The sequence below is a fragment of the Bombus fervidus genome, chromosome 4 (genome assembly GCF_041682495.2).
Source record: "Bombus fervidus isolate BK054 chromosome 4, iyBomFerv1, whole genome shotgun sequence".
NCBI lineage: Eukaryota > Metazoa > Arthropoda > Insecta > Hymenoptera > Apidae > Bombus > Bombus fervidus.
This window is the reverse complement of record NC_091520.1, coordinates 19,356,676-19,381,896: the sequence shown is the minus strand read 5'-3', so window position 1 is coordinate 19,381,896 and position 25,221 is coordinate 19,356,676. Positions and strand designations below refer to the sequence as shown.

General features: G+C 37.2%; 1 protein-coding gene across 2 annotated transcripts; it reads left to right on the top strand.

The window, feature by feature from the left end:
* Positions 1–31: 31 nt before the first annotated feature.
* Positions 32–2,900, top strand: Cahbeta (carbonic anhydrase beta). 2 transcript variants are annotated; one of them, XM_072001990.1, is made up of 5 exons: positions 32–192; positions 883–967; positions 1,294–1,481; positions 1,551–1,742; positions 2,063–2,899. In XM_072001990.1, the coding sequence occupies exons 1-5, from the start codon at positions 100–102 to the stop codon at positions 2,270–2,272; spliced, it is 768 nt and encodes a 255-aa protein (XP_071858091.1). In that variant the 5' UTR covers positions 32–99; the 3' UTR covers positions 2,273–2,899. The 2 variants fall into 2 exon arrangements, with proteins under 2 accessions (XP_071858091.1, XP_071858092.1); XM_072001991.1 differs by lacking the exon at positions 32–192 and adding an exon at positions 349–500 and having other exon boundaries at positions 2,063–2,900.
* The last annotated feature ends 22,321 nt before the right edge of the window (positions 2,901–25,221 follow it).

Below are 25,221 nucleotides of genomic sequence, written 5' to 3'. Positions count from 1 at the left end.
TACATTTAAAATTGCCGCCTTCTGCTCGGCTATGGCGAAATCGCGTGTTGTCACCATTTTAGGTTGATAGAACATAACAAAGTGTGTATTGTATCTACCATGGATAGAATAATCAAAGGAATTATGAAATATAGGAATTGCCATAGGGAAGAAATGGTGAAACAGTTTCAAAGAGTTCGAGATCATCCCGAAGTACGTTATAATTTTTTTTCTCTAAGTCACTGTTGATAACTTGTGGACATATTTCTCTTTTTGTGATGTTTCACGTTTCGTCTTATATCAATATTTAAATTGCGAAAGACGGTGGTAATTATTTTTGATATTCGTGATAAAAGGTATACATGTTGAGAAAGTATAATCAAATTTAAGTAAAATATGTATTTATTTCACATATGTTTCTATTATATTTGGAAAATGACAAGTTTGTTTTCATATGTCCTTGAACTAAAGAGTCATTCATAAGAAACATACATACATGCATGTGGATAAAATTTTATCTGTGTAAGCATGTGTCTGACATTACTTTGATATAACGCGACCTATAAAGATTAATTTAATAATAGATCGAAACATTTCAAAGTTGAAATTATTAAATCAAATATTAAAATCCGCGTTGTTATTAATATGCTTTATTGTTGTGTGAAATGTTTATTGCATTTCATCTTTCTCAAACTGTTGCTATGCATGAAAACTATATACATGTACGTAAGATATGTATGTACGTATGTGTATATAATTTAACATGTAAAAAAGCTATTAGCGTATGAAAGTATAAAAAGTTTAGTTATAAATAATATACTGCATAAATTACATAACTAATGTAAGGTGCGATATTAACATTTATTGGCATGACTGATTTTTGTCGTTACTTATCTTACACAGCCAAAGGCAGTATTCTTTACTTGCATGGACTCCCGGATGATCCCAACTAGATTTACGGAAACAAACGTTGGGGACATGTTTGTCGGTACGAGACCTTATCATGACATTGATCTCCTCGAATATGAAACTTGTTGCTTCTTTTTTTTTTTTTTTTTTTTCCGGACACATTTCACGTTGCACTTTAATACAATGGAACATTATTGTAACGTTTTTAATGTTTTTAATGTTTTAATATTTTAAGATATTTTTTAATGTTTTAATTTTTTAAGATATTTTTTCTTTGAATGTGTCATTGATTTTGCTAAAGAAACATCGTGTGAAATATTCCAAAGAACAAGTATTTGACAAATCTTTTTTTTTTCTGAAGTTTTTGAAGAATTTGAAGTTTTGTCAAATTTTATGTTTTTTCAGTAAGAAATGCTGGTAATCTTATTCCTCATTCTCAGCATTTCGTAGACGAGTTAACAATGTGTGAGCCAGCGGCCTTAGAACTTGGTTGTGTAATAAACAATATAAAACACATTATAGTTTGTGGCCATAGCGATTGCAAAGCTATGAATTTGCTGTATGCTTTGCGGGACGAAGAATTCGCATCGAAAGTGTGTACTTTGTTAGTTTTACTATTTTTACACATATTTATCTAATTTATAATAATTTTTACCTCTTAGGTAAACAGGAGGATATCACCGTTAAGAGCATGGTTGTGTGCACACGCCAGCAACAGTTTAGCGAAATTTCAACAGCTTGAAGTTGCTGGCTTCCACGAGCCGATATTATTTCAAGCTGAAACGCCTTTACGGAAGTTTGTGGCCTATATCGACTCAGAAAATAAATTTGCTATAGAGGATAAGTTATCTCAAGTTGGTATAGATGTATTTATTATCGCATAATTGGCCAAACACCTTTTAAAACAGAATAAATCGGATAAGAATTTCAGTGTATATATATATATATATATATATATATTTTTTATTAATTCCTTTAACTTTAAAAAAAAAAAAAAAAAAAAAAAGAAAGAAAGATAGAAAGAAAAGAAACCCAAGTTGTTTGGTCCAATTTGGTTATATATATAATAAAGTGTGTGTGTGTGTGTGTGTGTATAGTCGGTTATGATCATTTCTGCAATTAATAAATTTAGATTGAAGTCTATTTTAAACAAATACGTGTACTTTAATTTCAGATAAATACTCTACAGCAGTTACAAAACATAGCTTCTTATGGGTTTTTAAAGAAACGGCTTGAGAGGCATGATTTGCACATTCATGCTTTGTGGTTTGATATTTACACTGGTGATATTTATTACTTTAGCAGGGCAAATAAAAGATTCGTAGAAATAAACGAATCGACCGAAGCGTCTTTGGTTGCAGAAATTAAGAAATATTATTCTTAAATTGCTTAATGCTAAAATGGTAACTTTTACTTATATAGGTGGGAAATCGTTTCGTCGTTAAGATTGAATAATTACGATTCGTTGAACCTCCCTAGAATGTTTAAACGTGGAGTGGGTGCGAGTTAGATACTCGCTCAATCGAAGACCGTATAACGTACCTGGATGTGAAAGTAGTGAATTCTTTTCTATTTTATTTCTTTTTTTTTCTTTTTTCTTTTTTCTTTTTTCTTATTAAGATTCATATTACAAACTCGTTTGCACAAAATAGATCGCTATGACAGTGTTGAGGAATTTATAATAAGGATATTTGATATAGATTTATTTCTAATAATACACGGAGCATAGTTTAATTGTATATTATTATTAGTTTCACTATGTATATTATCGATGTATAGGGAGATTTTTTTTTTATATAGCACGTGTTCGTTAACGTGTAAGGTGCAAAGGAAAAATTATTTATTTATCGATGAGATATACTGGGCAGAAAAATGATTAGGGCGTCGTTGAATGAAACGTTATTTTTGGAATAAATGATATAATATTTTTGAAATGGTTATACGATATATACAAGGTTTTTCCACTGCGTATTTATAACAGTTTATACATGTGATTGTAAATATTTCTATAATTTATGTAACTTGATATAATTACTTGTAATTTGATATAATCACTGTGATAGGTATACAAAATATATTTATTGTTTTTGATATGTTCGGTTTGATTCATTTAACGATCCGCTTGACTTGTCACCGATTTGGTTCAGTATACTTTGCGCTTGAATCACGTGAAATAAAATTGAAGTCGAGCAATAAGAGCTGGAGGACGTACCGTATTGACGGATGGACGATTTCGTGGCCAGGCGAACTAGAGCATGCCACTCCCGAAAGAGAAAGCAAAACAACGAACCAAGGTGTAGAATTAGGATGATTATAAGTATCAATATCAGATGTTCGAGTCCTATTAACGCAATGTACAATAGTTATTTGCGCTTACCGCAAATATTTAAAAATCGTTGTTTACTTTCATTACTTTCGTAAATTTAAAAACTTAAAACGTGCAAATTTACATGCAAATGTTTATACTTAGTAACGAATGGTATCACAGTGCTCTGCAATATCATAGGGATATTCTGTTAACGAACGTTTGTTAACTATGAAACGTCGTCGCTTCATAGACAGGTATTAGACGCGTTGATGCCAACAGTAGGTTTCCATGCAGCGGGCGTTATAAAGTAAAGTGCAACTGTCCACGAAACAGCGGCGAACCATTTTCGTTGCTACGCGTTTTCGTCGTGAGTCATGACGACAGGCGTTAACATTGCCAGTAGCGAGACATGCAGTTATATTTAAACGATTTTAATAACGAGGCAAAATATATTTTACTATACGCTTTGTAGACAGAATCGAATAACATTGCGAATAAATTATTGCTCGAGCAAAAACTGCGGATAAACAAAGTTGTTCGAATATGTACGAATTCGAATACTGTACGTAGAGAGTAGAGAGTAGGGAGTAGTAGCAATGCGTGGAAATCATCGTTAGAACGTTTACTTAAATACAAAGACAAAGCGGTCGCTTGCAGATCGTCAATCGTATCACGTCGGGAAGCAGAGCGCCACGGGAACGGTTTGGCTTCGAGTCGGCGCAGCGTCGGCACCTCATCGCCCGACTGGCTGTGCAACAACTTAGTTTCCCGTTTTGCCATTTTATTTGCAATTAGTGCTGAAATCGAATGACGATTTATTTGCGACTAACGAATAATTTAATTTATTTCCGTCTAATAAAGTTGCCATTTCTTATTCGCGAATACATCTTGAGAATTTATTCGTTATTCGAATAGAACTTGCTCGACTTTGCTAATAGAACGCTAACGCTTACGCTATTACGAAGCGACGCTTCGTGGACAGTGGTGTTTAGCGTGCGAGGTGCGCGTACACGTTCTAGAAGCTGTTGGCTGTTTCAGATGAGAAAATTGGTTCGAGCGGCTCGCGCTTTTCAGCGTGTTTCGCGGTAAAGTAAAAGCGAAGGGGATTCGCAGGTATGTTTAGGCGAATCGTCGAGTTGGTCCGGTTAGGCCGGTCTACGGAGTGTGACGAGCTCTGGCACGGTTGCCACTTGCCACTTGCCACTTGCCACTTGCCACTTGCCACTTACCACCAACCGGAAGGTGGAAGCAAGATCAAAGAATCTCCGCGTTCTTCGGTCTCCACGAACGATACGTGCGTACCTCTTGCCTATCCTCCTTCTCTTCTTCCTCTTTTTTCTCCTTTTCCTCTTTTTCCTTCGCATTCGATACTCGCACCCCACGAATCACGCTGGCATACTGGCCTGAATCGTTCCGCGGCATCTATCACGGCGCTGGAAGCACGCGTGTACCGTAAATAATAAATGTAACACACGTTGTATGTTAAAAAGTAAAATCACGTGATCTTTTGTTTTTCAACACACATACACACACACACACACACACACACACACACACACACACAGAGCCCAAGGTCTAGTCTAAAAACTCGTAACGAAGGCTTTTCTCGTCTTCTGACTTGCCGTTGTTACAATCATCATTAGAAAAGTAAAGTGTTAAGCGTCGTACCTCGATTTTCCCTATTTATACTCGAAAATATTTACTTGGTCATAGAGCAATTTAATAGCGCTTATAAAACAGCTATATTAAGATAAGTAATTTAGTATGTACAGTTCGTTCGATGTTGTCAAACATTTTGTTGTCCTGTTTGGTTACGGCTACATCGTCGAAATAGCTATTTTCCAACTAGCTATGCAGTTGCCGGAGCTACCGGGGTTAGATTGGAATCGTAAGAAGGTTTTTAAAGCGTGCACACTACCGAACTTCCGTGTAGGGTGACGCTTTTAAATTAGATTCGGTTACAAAATTCAGGTGCACCGGTAGTTTCGTGGTTCGTTTATCTGCCTTACCTGGATAGTCGAAGAATACGTATTGTTTATTGCCAGTGCGCTACGCTGGGCAGTTTGCGTAGTTTTGTGGCGAGGCACCGAATTGCAGGGCTAACCGAATCTACCCGAGCTACGGGGGGGTTCTTTTTAAACCAGGAAGTCAAAGAAGAAACGATCGATGGCCTTTCAACCCTCTGTTCACTGCAATTGTTCGATGCGCCACTTCCGCGTTCGCCTCGGCCTTTGTTCCGCAATTAGCGGAACGAGTTTCACCGAAATATCGCTCGACAGTTTCTTTGCAAAGATTCTTTGGAAGATGCTCTGACAGGTGCTTCAGCAATTTAATCCTGCAGATTTAACGACTAGCACGATTTGTTACAAGAAATGTACAATAAGAAATTTTCGAAGTATTCTTGTTAAGCTAAATTTATTTTATCGACATGCATAATTTTAGAGAAAGACGTTTCTTCTAGGGACATGCTTTATAAAATATTTAACATATTTTACAAAGCTCAGCTTTACAAAAACCTGTAGCTATTCTATCACTCGCGTTTTAGAAATTTCTTCAACGTTATCGAGCACAGAAACGTTTGTTTTTCACCGTTGAACTTTTCGCTAAATCTTGATTCCAATAAGAAATATCCTAGAAATCATTAATAATTATTTCTCTATAAATAATAAACTATAAAATTCTAAGTAGTTTAAATAGCTAAATGCCTATAGTCAACCTATAGTTCTATATAGAGTATGAGATTTTGATAAAGACAGGATCCATCTATACGCGCATCCAATCCTATAGATTTTATTTCGAATTCACTTTTTTCTTATCAATCGCGTGTCTATTTATATGAACAATATGTCTATACGAGCTTTTCGTCTCGCCCCAAACCCAAACCGTTAAAAACCAACTGTATAGGATTTTCACAGCAATTGCAAACGCGGCAAAAGAGCGACGAAAGAGCGGCGAAAGAGCGGCGAAAGAGCGGCGAAAGAGCGGCGAAAGAGCGGCGAAAGAGTAAAAGAACGCTCATAACTTTCGTTTCGTCTTGTCAGAATGCATTCGTCATATCGTGTTTTTTTTTTTTTTTTTTTTAGGCGGGATTGGATAACGTCCCTTGCACAAATTTACTCGATACGTTAATTAATTACGCGGATACGACATTGTTAATTTTTCTACGGTCGACGAGCGTTCCTCGCCGCGAGCCAACAACGCTCCTACAAGAATAAGGTTTCGGAAAAATACACGAGCGGAACGGAATAGTAAATGTATTGTAGTAATGCTACCGGGGACTGCAGTGTGTTATGCCTCGGCACACACCACTGGCCACGCGCTCTTTTTCTTCGGCTAAGTCTAAAACGAAAGAAAGAAAAAAAGGAGATCGTGCGAAATCGTGACATCGTTACTATCTCCTATGCTTCAATGGCGAATCTATTCGACTTTTCGACTCGCTGAGTTATAGTTGAAGCTGTTCAACTATAACGTTTCGACATTCTCGTTATTTAATCGAACGAAATAGAAAGTCAACATGGAAATAAAACAGATGAAATATACTCGGCCAAAAGTTTGGGTACGGTTATTTCATTTGAAGGTTACAACGGAAGAACCTAATAAGTACATCGTCGTTCGTTTCTTCGTTTTAAAGTGTGACTTTACCACTGGAAACGAGTATATTATTTTAATACGACATTATTTTAATATTGGAGAATGGAAAGAGGAGCAGTTTTTCTGGAACGGAAAGGAGAGGAGAGAAAGAAACGAGATTTTCAACAGTAGCAAAGAAGTAAGGAAAGAGCGAAAGTATAATAACTATCAGGGGAAGTAATATTTTAATTTACTAATTATGATATGACAGTCAATACTTTTTAAAATTACAGCAGGCAACGGGAAAATACATGTATAATTTTGAAACCAAGGATTCAATTGCAATAGGATGAATTTTATTGGTGGAGTTTAAAGGTTGCCGCTGCTAAAATGGTAAATGTATCTATACATTATAATACAAACTGTCGCGTTTATTAACGTCGCATCTCGATTCTTTTGTGCATATCTTTCGTCTGATTTTACTGTTTTACAAATACATAGTTTCACCTCAACCGCAGATTGGTAGTACGTTAGAGGTTCAGTTTTCCCTTTGTTGATTATAGTTTGCCAATGATTGTATATAAATACAGAAAAATGATAAGTGTAATCGAGGGAAAGGTTTCTCGATCTTTTTTCTTTTTTATAACGCCTATTCCATTTATGAATAGGAAACCTTTATGAATATGTTACGCGAGTAAGCTTCGTTAGCGCTGTAATAAGATGCAATTCTCGCGATTACGTTTGATACGGATCGGGAAATAATAATATTCGGGATATGTGATAATACTGTACAAGTTGCAAGTGATTCATCGCAAATAAATTATATACCTAGTTAGAAAAAATTAGTAAAGTATGCTATTGTAGTTTTACATATATATTTGCGTGTTTGAGTCGAGCGTGTTTCGGTAATGATTTATGTTTGTAGTCTATGTCTATACCAATTTCAATTTCTAGACCATCAGTCTGAAACGAATTTTAATATTACTAGAAGAAACACTAGAAATATCTTGGAGATTTTGGAAATGATAAAAAAACATATGTTTGGCTTCGAAGGTAAATAAAAAGGCAATCTTCCTAACATTGGATTGCATTTCGACAACAATGTAAAAATTTAAAACTTTAAAAAGTAAAAAGTAAAAAAGTAAAAAAGTCCGCTTTATGCGTTCTTGGCCTGTAACCTTCGTACACGCACATACGTATGTAGCGTGAAAAAGTGGACTTGCGCTGTTTTGGAATTCATGACTCAATCGTTTCGTGTACAATAACCGCTATCAACTTTTCATTTCTCGCTTCGTTCGGAGCTTACTAATCGCACGTCGTTGGATTTAGGTCGAGGAAGTGACGAGTGGTGCGAGTTTGACACAATTTTCTCTATGAGTCGGCCGAATGTCAAGGTGTAAGTCTTGAGTGTGACGCGTGCGTGTCTATTCGCCGTCTCGAAATGCCCGAAATTCTAAGCACGACCGTTAGCCTAACGTTTAACTGTATAATCGTGGCGCAACCCGTACGAAAAACCTCTCTCTTTCTCTTGCCCTCTCACTTCGCCCTTTCTCTGACGCTTCGTGAATTAATGCGCGCAGGTTCATCCAGCCGTAATGTCAGATGTTGCTGTACTCCTTACGAATGCGCCGTACCGCTACGGACAATAGACCTCGTTAATGGGATCTATCTTGACTAGGATGTCTCCTCTGTGGGTACCAGGTATCAAAGATAGTATTTTGTATAGATGGAAACGCAATAAAATACGAGATACATGTTATGATCGGGGTCAACGTCTCGGATTTGAACTCTTAATTGTAGGTAGTTGTAGGTAGGATACGATGGATTGCCAAGGTATTCGAACACTCTTAGAAACTCGTACGATGAGCTGGTATCCACGACGATGGCGAAAGTCGTTTATCGATTCTCAAGCCTTCTCTCGTATATTGACTACTGGTTACCAAACTGGTTCCCTAACGCTTTACCCGAATCTATATAATCGTTCTTCATTGAAATCGACCAACAAGACAACGCGCGCTGTCTCGTTCACCTGTTTCCCCGTCTCTGTACGATCGTTTTTTCTTCTTTTTCTTCTTCTTCTTCTTCTTCTTCTTCTTCTTCTTCTTCTTCTTCTTCCGCGAGATAACACGATTTTCAATCGACATTGAAACATTGAAACATTGAAACATTGAAACATTGAAACATTGAAACTGACAAGCATTGCAGCACGACGCCATCTTACTCTCGAGTCGACATTCATCTCTGAAATAACATTTTTATCATCACGATGAACACGAAGCGGCATGGTTTTTGCCAGAAAGAAGAGAATCACGTAGAACGCCCTTGATAAGTGTCCAAGTCCTTGCAGTGCGGCACGTTGCAAGTTGCGAGTCGTTTCGCATCGGTTCGCAGCGAGAAAAATGATCGTGTTTGCGCAGATCGACGATTGGCCAATTCTCGGCAGCGCAGTGTGTCGAATGTCCCCCAATGGTATCGTCTATTTTTGCCAGCTACTTACTCGCAGAACGGTAACGGTGGCGTAGCTACGGCGTAATTATAAAATGTTGCAACAACAGCCTAGCCGGTGCAATGAACTCACGAATGTACTGTGCCATGACTCTCTGCCGGCCAACAGTCCAATTGTTATGAAACATCTTTCCATACGTTTCGTGAACGGCTACCTCGTCCAGCAATTTTGTACTTCGGCCCAAAACGAGCGCGTGCCTTACGCCTACGTTTATCTCTATCCTTTGCGGATTTCCTAATAAAATTGTTGCTTACAAAACGACGCAGATCTCGACAGAGTAGTACAAAATTTGTTCCAGTGGTTCTTATCGTGTTTCGTAAAGTTTTTTAATGATGCGACAAAAATAACCCGCTGCATAACCCCCCATCCCCCCTCCATTCCACCTGCCCACGTAATTTCAACCATCACGTAAATTCAATATCTGCATTAGCTTGTATAACAATTTGCCGATTAATTATACCGATTATACCGATTATAGTATAGGCTTTCGTCGTATATACACGATATATACGAATAATTTTATACTTTTATATACGTATTTAGATATTACCCAATTATTATATTACCGTATTAAATATAGATTCCGTCAAACTGAATTAGAATTATAGAATATAATTCCGTCTTATTCTAAAGGTAAATAACGTTAAATTGTATATCTTATTATAATATTTATTACCTGCATTATGCGAAATTCAGTGTTTATACGTATGAAATTTTACTGTATCAAGTAGATATAGTAAAATATAGTAGATTAATTGACTAAATTATCGTTTAATTGAAAACGCGACATTTGTACTTTTCCGTAATTTGTTATATCTACAGTAAACACGTGGCCGACTGTGTTGAGATCTGGAAAACAACAGCACTTTACTGTTATCAATCTTCGGAATATCTAGCCTTCGTTCAATCCCAGCACACAAGAAAGCGATAAACTTTATTAGTTCTTTATTATTCGTTACTGATTAACTATATGTAACTATATAACGACTGATATAGCTATATTTCGGAATATTTTATTGACGGAAGATTAGGTTTAGTTAGCAATTAGTTGTTTCCAATCTACGATGCTACTGTGTAGCAAAAAATTCGTGGCAGACTTTATCTAGGAGCATGTAGCAGTACTGTTAAAAAGAAGCAAACAAGTTTTAATATACACGAGTTCGACAACTATTAGTTTCCAAGTTACGAATTGTTTAGCGTGTAAAAGTTGTTATATTTCGTTATCGTATCGTTGTATTGATAGGTTATTATTTACAGAAACGATTAATTTACGGTTTACAGATCGAGTTAATCAGCTGCGATTAATTCCAATAATTTTTTCAAGTAATAAAAATACCCATTGTACAGGGATTGTACGCATTTGGAACAAATACAAGTTAAAAACTGTTTCAAATTAGATGAAATAAAAAAAAAATTCTTCTTCTAGTCGGATATACACGTTTCTCAATAGCATTTTCTGGCATAATGAAATATCGCGTATAAATAATTTTTAGAAAGTTTTCCGTCCCGTTCAGCTTGATGGAGAACTACGATAAAATACAACACCGAAACCGACTTTAGGTATTGCGAACGTTTAATCCTTCAAGTACCAAGGTCATTTTGGCAATATGTTTCATTCGACAATATTTTAGATGACAAACGTTACGTTTCTGCAAGTATTTCGAATTCTAATGAAGGACACATCCTATTTTGCATTACTTTAGGCACGTTGAAATTACTTTAACTAGACTCCTGCGATATCAGAGTAACGTCCGATACAAATGACGAATACCTACGTAGAAAGGATTTTCCTGTTACTTGCGAATGCACAAAGCAAACAGTTACCGATTCTTTTTTTTATTTCTATAAAGATTCAATTTCTTAAATTCTCCTTAAAACCTTAAAAAACCTTAAAAAAATAATTTTTTATTAGAAAGTGAAGAATATTACTTTCTCTCTCTCTCTCTCTCTCTGTGATTATTCGTCATATACATTGATATTATCATGGTATTAAAACACTAAAATATTGTAATAAATTTGTAATAATTGAAACAATTGAAAGTCTATGGAATATGCAAAATATACATACACATAGTTTGGATGACAGAATTAATTTATCGTTTTATATGCATATCATCTACTGGAAATAGTAATTTTCAGATAATTAAAAGATAATTCGTTTTATTTCTATTTCACCCCGTAAATTTATTCGTTTATTATATTTTTTATTCGTTATTTATATTAGATTGTGATATTTCGTTAAAGATTGCTAAATGCAAAGGATACCTATACCAATTAGATTATGATAGGAGTTTATTTACATTTTAAAGTAGTATTTACATTTTAAAGTAGTAGATGATCGCTTTATCATTTTCATTCGTTTGAATCGTTACGTTTCGCCCTGAGTTTCCCTAAAGAAACTTACGTTTCCTAGTTGTGTTATTCTTTTAGCAAACCAATGTTACGATATGTACTATTATTATACGGAATTGCAGGAATTTTGTCAACGTAAGGACATGGATACATTGACAAAGTCCGTTAAAACTTGTTCGAATAAATCGAATGAACGAAATAAATTTCCTTGTTATTTTTACTCGAATTAATAGCTTAAGAAGAATCATTTCATCGAGGAGTATGAAATTTTCGACCGATAAAATTGATTTATTGAAGTAAAATGAGAGTAAAGTATATATTTGATCTATTTATTAGCTAATAATAACATTAGCGAATTGACAAGCGAGCGAATTAGACAATGGGCAGAAACGTATCCATTCTTCCAGTTAGTTCACCTTTAGAAAACTTTGATCTTTCAACGAAGCGTTTTTTATTATGTGCCACGTATGTTATATTTCCGTACATCCGCGGTATTTATTGTAAATTTGAAAAAATGAAAAAAAATTCGAAATTTATTATAGTAGAATCCGATCGATTTATAATACAAAACAAAATAATAAATGCAACGACGTAGAAATACTTTTTGTAGCCGCTGTAAATGTAGCATAGGCAGGTAAATAAATAAAAACGGTACGGTCACAGAGCGAGAGTATTTTACGCAGGGCCATGGCGCAACGCGCGGCGGCCACGGGAACGATGTTATGTAAAATCGAAGCAAAAATTTCAGCCACGTAGAAAAACCGCGTTCTACAGTTGCTGGGAACCTCGAGGATACCTACTTGCCTACGCTACCGAGGAATTGGCCACCACGACCTGGCCGATTGGTCACGATCGTTGGTGTTGGTTCGTGCCTTCTCGAATCGCCGCTTCTTTTTCCCATTCTCAATTTATTTTTCCCATATCATGTGACATTGGCGTTATACGTTAATTAATTTTTCTTCTTATTATTATTATTAATTCGGCTACAGTCGTTGAATCTTCGTGTCTCGATCACGCGCTCCTCTTAACAAACGAAAATTATATATTTATATTTAATTAGATATTTAATATTTTTGCAAAATCTCTGGGAAAGAGTCGATGCAAAGTCAATCTCACGCGTCAACAATAATTATCTCGTATCGTTCGTCGAGCTTAAAAAATTTGGTAACCATTGAAAACGACTCAAAGTCGATACAACGGTCCGCTCGACGAATTACAGGTTACAATTCGAGTTGTTAATTCTGTTAATAATGTAATGTTGAGAAATTCTTGACAACTTCTAATCCCTGGAAATCCTAACGAGAAGAAAAGTACCTATAATTACACTGTGCGTGTTCGTGCATTTATAAAAAATTGAAAGAAGCAGAAAATTTAGCGTTGTAATTTATAATATTTAGCGCACGAAACGAATCTCTATTTACGCTTCATTCTTCTAACGATATTAATTATAATTCTGGTCTTATTAGCTGAAAGGTTTTATTTAGTATTTATTTATTTACATATGTTGTAAAGTTATATCATGTAGACTGTGCTAGGGAATAACGTTGAAATATTTGAAATTCAACGAAGGAAAACGGAGAGGGTAGAAAGAAAATTGTACAACAACTTTGCTTTCGTTCGGTTTCAAAATGGTAAAAAGGATATGTTAATTTGTAATTAAATAAGGCAGAATTAACCAGCCAGAGTATTAATTTGATTAGTAATAGTTTGGGAAGCGTGTAAACGTTTTTGCCAATGGATATTAAGTGACTGTCGTATACTCGCATAAAGGAGGAGAGGATCCATTTATCTCAAGTATTTGTCGAATAACAAACTGGAAAACCAGCGAAGAAAATTGTTTGTCGAATGGAAAGATGAAAAGGATATACGCGTATATTGTCAATAAAAGGGGTGTTATGTGTTTGGCGAAACCATCGAAAACCTGTCCAAATAGATTTGAACGTAAAGACTCGTGGAAACTTGTCGAGTAACTCGTAACTCGCGCGTGTAGCATCTCCTGCCTTAGTTAGTTGGTCGTTGGTACGAGTTATTTGGAAATTAGATCGATCAAGCCCGTAAATTACGAGATAAAGAAAAGCGACGTTAACGCTACCTTTTCGATTTACCTTCGAATTTACCGTTACTTATGGTATCTTAATCCTATGCGGTTGATAAACTTATGAATATAAGTGGTTTATTTCTTGAAAATCGAATATATCAAGCGGCGTGTACTTGTACAATGGAATTAAGAATTTAAATTAAGTCGATCTACTTAGCTTGCGCTGATATCTGAAAGGCTGATATCGCAAAGTTATCGTATCGTTATAACTTGTAACCCTAGCCTTTCTTGTTAGGCATGAACGATATTCATTCGGTAAATCTAAAATTTCATCGATACTTGAATTTTGTAGTGTTTAGTTTAGTTTAGTTTAGTTTAGTTGAGATCGCGACGAATCGGCTAAAATATGTAAGATCGTAGAAACGTAAGGGTAAATCATTGGTAAGGACATAGCGATCGATCACGAGTACGACAGAGAAAAAGAGGGCGGTTGCAGAAGTTGTAATAGGGCCAATTTCACCTTATGAAGGATCGCTGCGGTTTTCTCCGTGCAGCTGTCGCGTCTGTAAGTATAGGTGTATAGGTATAAGTAGTATAAAACGTAGATCGCGGTCGGTGGACGCGTGGCGGTGCGTAGGTCGCCGGTGCGTGAGCGTGCAAGTTCAAGAACAATGGCGCTTCACGATCTGTATAATGTAGGTACAATAGGATTTTGCGAGGCGGCGGTGCCGTCTGATTGTGATTGTGATTGTGATGGCGCAGCGGTGACGGTGGCGGTGGCGGTGGCGGTGGCGGTGGCGGTGGCGGTGGCAGCGACCAGCTCTCGTGCCACTGACCCACAAACACACTTACCTATGTTATAGGTACTATGCTGCTATATACACCGTTCTGCTATGCCGTGCCGCGCCATTGTCGCTATACCTTAATGCCCATACACACCGCGTTTCCGCCTCTCGGTACGTGTTTGTGTATGTCGTCCTTGGAAGATTTACTCGCGGACCTGATCGAACTGCCGATGCCGAGCTTCTTGAATTTTTCATTGGAACCTGCACTACCGTGAACCGAAAGTAACTTCTCGATAGCGAGCAACCAGGCCAGTAATTTTACGGTAAACGTTTCACAATTAGAATATGTATCGTTATTCGTTTCTATAAGACATACATAATCGGTAAAATCGGTCTCGCTGTTTTTTCATTTTCGCATTTTTAGCACTTTCGCTTAAAAGTTTTCGCACACCTCCTACCGTCGATAAATCTTTGCTATTTTCGTGTATCTGAAATCGTGTATCTGAAATCGTGTATCTGAAATTGTATACACGACAAATTGATCTTTCAATCAAATTGTATAACTGTATATATTCGTTATCGTATAAGTCATCGAACGACTATCAAACGAATAATTGAACGATCGTATTTTTCAGTCTATGTAATATGAATATGTAATGGCGATGCCGAGACTGCTTTTCACCTTTAGAGGGCCGGTCTAAGTAAGTTGACAAGTTATAAGTTGGTAAGACGATAGAACGACCAGTAAACAACATATGGGGGACTGCATACTGTTTGAGTTTAACTATAAACTCGTGGAAAAGTATGATAAAATTCGTGCGAATCGTTTACTTTGCAAATCAAATGGTCAAGGAATTATCGGTGATTGAACATACAGGAACGGGTACTAGCGATTTAAAGAGATCAGTTTTTATATTTTGAAGAAATTATTTCGACGATCGATCCGCGTATCACCGTTCCTTTCGAATAAAATTTTAACGACTGTACCCTCGAAAAACTGTAAACCTGGAAAAGAATTCATTTCCACATCTAATATCTGCCTAGGTAATAGGTAATAGCGTTACGTTTCAATTGGATAAACTTATCTCTGTATCAAGATAGTTTTAATTAGCATTTCGTTCCATTTAATACTAACATCTCTTATTTATATTTGTTTACGTTGACAATGTTATTGAAATGAAAATGTTACGTTCTAGGCTGGTCGATCTACGGCGAGAATTAGACGCGAGTCGAAATCAGCGGGGCATTAAAATTCCTGTCGTTGATATCACCGCGATATATATATATATCGATATGGGTACATGCGTTTCCTTTTCACGTGCTTATTTTCCTTCCTATACTTTGTCTTTGTTTTTACTTTCGTGAACGTTTTTACTACAATGTAATATTGACGCGCAAGATTGGATCGAGTATTTCAGAAAGCAGCAGGTATCGTTGGGAAAAGTGTCGAATATATGAATATATGAAAAGGCGCAGACGCTAGGAAAAATGGGTTTCATACGGATAGCGATTTGAAGAAAATTTGAAGAATCTGATGGAACAACGAGGAAAAACAAAACACATAGAGAATGTTGAGTTAAAATGGAGAGAAAAAGTTACATCGTTTGCACATGTACGGTAATAACGTAGAAAAATGATCTAAAATCAACGTAGACAAAAATAGAACAAGGTAGCGATACATATTGGAAAATATACGTTGATTTACGATTTTCGCTTGTGAATATCGTACTTAAATTATATTATGACTTATATTATTACTTTATCGGGATATGTTTCGTTGTGATGTTCGAAACATTTGACAGATTGCCACGAGGTACGTTCAAGCTACCGACAAATATAAAATTCGTTTCTATGATTATAATAAATTTGTAATACGTACTAATTACGTAAATGGTAAATTTCCAATTTCGAGTTTCGCATCGTTTAAGAATTCTTTATCCTTAGGTAAAGATTTTGATCGAGAGTAAAAGAACGTAGTTTCTCGAAATGCTTACTTTTATCGAATACCTGATTAAAGTAACGCTCGGCGTTACACGTAATACAAAGATATTAAAAATTCAAACTTATTTACCGATAATACCGATAATACCGATGATACCGATCTCGTGACGTTCTTCGTTCTTTCTCTTGAAATTCGAATTCAGATCGCGCGAAATTAGCGCGAAAAACACGAATCCGCGCAACTGTGTCCGTAGGAACGTAGCCTCGTGTAATCCGCGTCTACGTACTCCCGCGTTTTACTCTCCATCTCGATTGTCCCACTTGGTAAACAGGACAAAACTGGAAGAGCAAGGCTGGGGTCCTGCCGGTGGCGGAGAGCGGCAAAGGCGGAAAGAGGTGGTCGATCCGCTCGACTTTTTACCATCGCATCGTCACGAATCCGAGACGAGAGTCGCCGCGTTGGAAGGAGGCGGTAAAGTAAGCAACAGAACGGAAGAGGAAACCGAACCAGCCGCGTTAAGATCGCGAACAGTTCGTTATCGCCGTTACAACTTTGAACGCCTCGACCCACTCTTGGTTTCCGACGCCAAATAAAATGGAAACAATCTGATCCCCTCTCCTCAGCTGTTTCCTTCTTCTTCTTCGTTCTCTAACTTTTTCATACCTCTTCGATCAGATTTGACTTTGTGCTGCGATTGACTCGACCGTGAAGCCGATAAATATACATATGTATTAGGTTGTCGGAAAAGTTTCTTTCGTTTTATGATGTTTTTCCTCTATTATACGATAGACGCACAACGTTTTTTTTGTTTTATACTATTTTGTCGTATTAGGTGCGATCCATTTTTTAATGTTGAGATAAACACCGCGACATTTCACAGACAACCTAATATATCGTCGATTATATATGGTCGATTTAGCGAAGGAGAGGTGCAATTAGAAAAATTAAATTTCGATGGAAATCGATTCGAGATAGAATAATTATAAAAAATTATTAATAACCCGATCATTCAGCGATGAGACATGTCCTTTTTTTCTAATTTAGGTAACTCTGAACTTTCAGGCTATTTGGTAATTATTGTAGTTAAAATTAGTTAGTTTAGTGATAGTAGTAATTCCTTACGGGATAACGTCACGTTAACGGGGAAACATTTTACAATCAATTATTGACAATTCTTCTTCCTCTTTTGGTTCACTTACGCTATCGAGTTCCATTTTTTAGCATCGTGATCGAGAAAGGAAGCTTAAAGAATATTTTAAAATATCTTTTTGTCCCTATTTCTTGTTTCGCTTACAGTTAGATTTTGCCATATACAGCGTAACCGTAAGCCTAACGCCTCTTATAATACAATGATCGTTGTACACAATTTACGATTACACACAACGAGCACAATGGCCACGTATTCAATGATACGTACGTATATTTAAATGGTTGGTAACTATATTTTGAAGATCGCCGTCTATTGTATACTCTTCAGAATGGAAAAATCTCGACTATCGTCAATTGTTAATTCTCCTTCGAACGACTCGTTCCACTTCCACTCCAGTTAGGATTATAATTAATGAAGAATGGCCTCCTGGTAGTATCCTTCTTTTATCTTGGAATTTAGGACATTTTTTGCCGGTTCTTGATAAAAAGATTTTACGAGAAGCCGCGATCTGTTATTTTTATGAGATCGGGCTTATTTTTACGATCGTGCCGACCAACCGCGCATACCAGAACCAACACAACCTAGCCATCGATTCCTTTCTACGCTTCTTTTTTTTTTTTTCTTTTCGTTTGTTCGACGAATCGAACCGGGTCACATTTCCTTCGCGATGCCACGACAATGGATAGCGAGGAACCTTTACCTAGCTACGCTTAACGCAGAATTCGGATGACACCGGAGTTCCGTTGCCCAAATTTCTCCCTCTCTCGTTGATTCTGCATACCCAAATCCGGAACCTGGTTTAGTCGTACAGGGGACCGCCGCGCGCCCCCCCCCCCCTCCCCTCACATCTGACAGAATGTCCTCATTTTTTTTGGGGCCTCGAGGGCCGCGTGACTTCCACAACGTAACAACTGGGAGCCACGACGCGACATAGGCTCGCGTGAACTTCCAATTCGTCCCTTCGAATTCCGTGAACGTGATCTTTCTGGCGGTTAATTTTACCGTTCTGTGCTGCTTCGATTCATTGATATCCGGACAGCAGCTTCTATCGCGTGAACGAAAAATAATAGATACGTAGCGAGGGAAATTGGTGAGATACTGCTGCAACTACCAACTCGAATTTCGAACTCTATACGTGCATGAATAATACGTAAACGGCCAGCCATATCCAAACTAATAAAGAGAGAAAAATGTTGAGATAACGGAATTTTCAGATAATAGAACAATCGCTTCTGATATCAACTAGCGATCAACAAAGTTGTTTTAATATCTCATTGGCATAAAATTTCCACGTGACAACGTGTCCTGTCATCATTTTCACTAGCTGTTTATGCTAATGATATTGCGTAGCGATAATGTTTCTAACAGAAAGAAAGTATCTATCACCGGTAGAGATTCTGCTCCGGATAACAGAATACGTATTCGGCATTTGGATAATAGAATGTTCGAACATTAGACGTATTCGAACAATTCGCGATTTCGGATACAGAAAGCTCTATTATTTTGTAACGCGTTTGATACGTATTACGTAGAAAAGCTAGTTGTTAATATGCTATATCGTTAAACAAATTTCTTCGGTTTCTTTCACAGAAACATGATTATGTGCGATCTCTTGTTTCAGTTTTCTGCTACACTCTGGTACAATCGTTGTTTTACATACATCGAACGAAATGGGCGATTTTACCTAACTGGACCTGAAGATCGCCGACTCTTCCTTTGTTAATTTCACACGCATTCCATCTATGTATTATATTTTCGTGTCGTGTTAATTTCTCCTGTAAAACGGTAGTCTCGGATCGTAGGAGACCTTTTTTTTTCCTTGAATTTTTTAAACAATCGCCATTTTCTCTTTCTTTCTTTCTTTCTTTCTTTTGAATCGCATGTACGGTTTGTTTGTTGTTAAATTTTAAGTAGTGTTTGAAATAATGTTGGTAGCTATCTCTATCCGTTAAACTTTCTGTAAATATATCGCATAACCAATGCGGAAGGCATTGGTTCATTTTCTTTACTCATCTTATTTGAGCCTAGTGACGACTAATGATGGAATAGCTTACTTTTACCTGAAATGATATTTCTCTTACTGTTCTTCTGCGGATTATTCTCGGTAATATCTTTCCAGATTTGAAACATTATCATCGATTCAATTCAAATATTTCGCCTTCCTTCGGATTTATGCATTTGCCAGATATTACAACGTTATAACGTTTAGAAATTATTATAATACTTATAAATACATATAAATTACTTGGGTATTGGTTTAATCGCCTAATACCTAATACGATATTTATACATTACTTGGATGTGCTATATTTCTATGCGCAATTCACCGATGAGAAGTCATACGAATATTTGAGTTATTCACGATAATGGATAATATTATGAGCTTTTTCAACGTTTTTATTCGTATCATAGCGTACAACTGTGCCCTAGCTTCTTCTCGATCGAACGTTGTCGATATATCTCATCGGTCATATCAAATATCGTACAAACGTGTGTCATTGGGGGCATTGTTAGAGAGTTGTACCTAATACAAAAGCGATATACGAAACGAATGTGCGTTATTAATTATTGTGTTATTTGTATAATTATATTTGTAGATAGTGCGTTATTACAATAGTATCCGTAGTCGTTGGTCGCTTGTCAACGATCGCATACAATTACGATTAACGGGATTGTTGGAAGGATATCATGAACGAAATACACTTTCACGGAGCTCTGCGAGATCACAACCGTTCGTCAAGAATAAATAAACTTGTTTGATTATACGGTAGCTGACGAAAGTATTCGGACATTTGTAGAAATCTTTCGTGAATGTATCGCGTGCGTTGTTATACGAAACATTTTGACGCTTTGCTAGCACTTTTATGAGATTCGTCTCTCTCTCTCTCTCTCTCTCTCTCTCTCTCTCTCTCTCTCTCTCTCTCTCTCTGTATATATATATATACACACACATATATGGATATATATATATATATGGATATATAGTGGAATCGATTGCTGATATCGGTGCAGAGCGAAGAAGAACAATCGAGGTTGCTTGGACGCGTTAGGCGGTGAAATTGTTTGTGCTGTGTAATTTCTTTCGTTTCATGATCACCGATGATAGAGGATATTTGTGATTTTGCAATTCTTTGGTAATATCGTGTAATTTTAATAAATTGGTAATACCGCTATTGCGATACTCGAGAACAATGTTTTCCGTTGTATTTTGACTTTTATTCCCCCTATACATAACCGTTTTATTCATAAATATTCTTCTTCGTTTCTCGCTTTCTCTGCTTCTTTGCATCCTCGATCGCTATCGTCGTTGTTCTCGTTCTTGTCGCCTCTCTGGTCGCTCGCATCGTCACGTTCATTTTCAATTGATACGACGCTGCCATCAGCTTGCAAATCAGTCATCGTGTCCGTTTCTCGCGTATATATGGCAGATATGATAAAAACAGCGGTGGAGGTACGTTGAGCGCACTTCTTGAAAACGATAAATCAAATGTGTTCCTTAACACGAGGAATGTTACGCCTTGTATCGTACGTAGTTGCCGATGAAGCATTGCCGAGGCATTTAAAAGATATTTACCGAGGCGAAATGCCGCTTCGCGAATTCAAGCAGACGGATTGGAAAGAATTTTCTTTCGCCGTTTGTCGCGTGTGCGAAGAATTTCGGAAAATGCATTCGGAATGTCAAACCGAAGGATTTCAGCTTGGCAATCGTAGACCAAAGCGAATGAATTGTCCGTCCATCTATGAATTATCCGTATTCAACTACTTTCGTTCCTAGCGACTGTACGATCGAGCGATTTAACATTTTTGGCTGGTTTCATAACCAGCGTGGAACGTTGCTAAATGAAACGTAGCCTACAAATATTGACTTGGAAAACAGAAATAAATACGGAGAATCGTTAAATACGTAAAATTACTTAAATAAGCTTAAATAAGCTTAAATAAGCTTAAATAGGTGGAAAATGGATTTGTATCGGAGAAACGCTGTTATTCGGAGTAAGTGGACGTTTGAATCGTGCATTAGGGGGCGTCAGCCTCGAAACAACGAGTTGGCCGTTCACCGGCGATCGCAGAGCGGTGCAGCGGCTCGTCTCGGCGCGATAAACAATTACGAAACGGATTGTTAAAAAAGGAAGTAATACGGCTTGCGCATATTTATGTAACGGCCGCACAGTCTTAGCGACCACGAGCGTGTAACGGCAACGCGAGTAAGTTTCCTCGTGAGCTAGTGTATAACATCCGCATCGACAGCCTATGTATGCACGCGCCACCCAAGCTACAGGCTTCTTGCCTTGCACACCTGTGCACTAGCACGTATGCCTGCCACGTGTGTGTCCGCGTCTGCGTCACACTTAACGCCTATCTCTAGTCATCGGCCGATGCGTATGGTAGGGGTAGGATCCTCCATGCTCCAGTATACCACCAAGAAATTTCACTTGGTGCGCTCACCACGACTCCACGATTCTTTCTCACGTATACGAATACGTTATACGTATAAGAAAACTCGAGCGTTCCAATTACGTCTACGTATGGGTATATGTGTATTATGCGTTAGCCGTATAAGTATGTAAGCGAGTTTTCGTGTTCCCATTATGTTTACGTACGTAAACGCGCACGCGTGTGCGTGAACGGCGAATTCGCGTGTTCCTTATTGCGTCTATTGCGTTTATTGCGTTTACGTGTATGCACGGGTTATTTGTTGGCTGTATGTATTACTTGCTGCCGGGCAAGTTCGATTACGTGTATAGGTAAACGTACGTTGCAAATTGCGTGTATCTGTCTGCCTGCAAGCACACGTACGTTGAAGCTCGTACGCGTGCTACTGGCCGTTTAATCGGAGAATGGCCAGCCAAGTCCTTGGCAAGGCCGATCGAGACATCATCCAGCCACCTTTTTCCAATTAGCGGACGTCTGGTAATCGGCAACCGACTCCCTACGAACAAATGCACGCGCCTCCGACTGCGCCGTGTGTTTGCCAATTGCCTCGTTCTTTCCAATCTCTTTTTATCCTATACTTTTCTCTTTCGCGAGAATTTGTATTCCGACTGATTTCCGCTTGGTTAAATATTTCTATGCATTCTTGATCGTGACGAGATCGTAGGAGAAGTACTTGAGAAGTACTGAATTATTTATCGAATAAAATATTTCGATTAATTACTTTTAAACTAAATTCAATTAAATTAAACGTTATTTCAGATTAACCCGTATTTTTGAAAAGAAAATTCCTAGATAGTGTTTATACTTTACCGTAGTTGATACAAGTGAAAATTTTAATTTGCTATTAAATGAAATTGTTTACGTTTTTGTTAAAATTTATAGTAGCGCCAATTTAATTCTCGGGTTGTGAACTACGGACTGTGGTAAAAACGGAATTACACATTTACAGCGTTATTATTTCCACTCCATCGACACGTAGAAAGCAAAGAAGGTATAGAATCCTAGACGTTTGCAATTTATGACAAAATTGTTTATAAGTATATAAACGGATGAAGAATACATTACGATTAAGATTAAGAGAACTTTCCTATAAATACCGATGTTGGTATCATCTACGTCAAAGTTGGTGCGTCAGGTTTCACTGGTGGAAGGAACGTATTTTTCTATCATTACCGAGTAAGTAAGTAAACGAATCAAGCTACGCAATTCATATAATTAATAAATAATTATGTAGAAAATCTTTCCGTTAAATATTCATAGAAATGTACGTTATCGGCGATCATTAACTCCAATATAGATCCAATCGGCTACCATCCATTTATTTATATTTATTTTAACAACTTTTAAACCGCTTCGTATCTACTATATCTGTAATGTTTACATCGAAAGTTATGGAAAAATGTTAAATATTAAAGCGATTCAAACTCGTATATACATTTGTACACTTGTACGCTTGCTGGATAAGCATAAAATTTTCTGATCGTTCGTACCAGGATTAATTAATTAACAATAATCTGATTGTTCGTTTGGTTTCGAATCGGTAGCTGGATTCCTTCGAGGGAGGTATCTCTTGACCTTGGAGAACGATTATCACGGCGAGCAATAAAATTTGCCAATAGTTAACAAGAACGAAGGTACCGAGGTTGCGATTTACAAAATTTACGGCATCGGGCCACTCGGTTCTTCGCCGTTCTAGTAGACACTGTTCAAAATTGAATCGGCTAGGTGTACAGCTTCCCAAGTGTCGTAAAACACAAAGAAAGGATGTTCGGTGGCCACATCTAGGCCTACAGGTTGTTTTTGACCGATTTACTACGGTAAGATTTTACACGGGTGTCGCGTCGTTTGACGCGCGCCGCGAGATACCATCTTCTCGACTTTGTACAGTTTTGGAATTGGCCGTGCCAGAGAAACCACTACCTATGAAAGAATTACAAGCCTACGATAAATTTCGATATACGGTAAGGAGGAAAGATTTTTGTTTATTGAATATTTTATTAGAAAAAGAAAAATAAAAAGAAAATATATTATTTTCTGTAGCCTCTGGATAAAAATCGCTTTATCGAACTCGCGAGAATCGATAAATAAAAGACGTCAGACGTAAAAGTGCGATGCCTTCCACGACAAACTGTCAAATCTCCGAACAACGTCATTTACTATTTTTTACGACAATCGCTACAAGTAGCACATCCCTTCTTGGTCAAGGTCTCGAGATTCATCTACTCAGGTGTAGGTATAATGGCAGAACGAAATGGTTTTCGGTGACCACATCGGGCGCCGCAAACCGTTCTTTCTTTCATTTTGCTCTTTCGCAAAACCACCGTAAATTCTCAGCCGTATTTGCGGATGGATCGACCTCCAACTTTTAAGTTCTCAAACAGAAAAATTTTTGTGCCGTGCCTACCAACAATCGCTGTAGAATTTAAGTGTCATCAAAACCTGTTAAATTATTATTTACGGCCTTTTGTTCGAAACGTGGCCATGAACCTTTGTCCCTCGATCAAATCGACCTTGACTTGAAATAGAAACACCCTTTTCCCTCGTCTAATAAATAAGTGTCCTAGCCAGCATTTTATCACTTTTCAAAATAGCTAAAAGTATTATCGCCGTAGCTTCTATCTTCTCGATAAATTCTTTTCGATACAGTTCGTTATGAAATAACGATATCGAGTATCAGTTTAATCGAACGAAGACAATATTTTATGTATATTTAGTTATCTATTTAACGGAACATGTGATAATTAGACTTATTTAAATTTGTATATTTGCGAACGCAATTAGTTACCTACTATATATCAGAACGTGTACTATTTCTATTTTCGATATATTCTATACGAGTATTTTCGTGTATTATTTGTATTTTCTGCGTATTTGCACGTTTGAACGCGGCCCATATAAACATTATAAACGTATAAACATTCGCAAGATTACAAGTAGTAAGTATTTCAAAATCGCGTACAACGTGTTCAAAATCCCGAGGTATTTGCGTTTCGATCGTTTCATCGCATTGTTCTTTGCTTTGTTTCGACATTTCGTCAACATTTCAGTTCACCTTTTCACGGCTGATCGTTCTGCTGGAACAAACGGTCAACGTACTAATAAGAAGACGATCGAAACCCGAAGGACTACAAGCATATTATATCTAATTGTCGTTATTATAGATCTGAAATATTTCAAATTTTTTATCGTACAAGATGCGACTATTTCAAGTCGCAAGAAGCAGCTATTTCAAACTAATGGTTCGAACG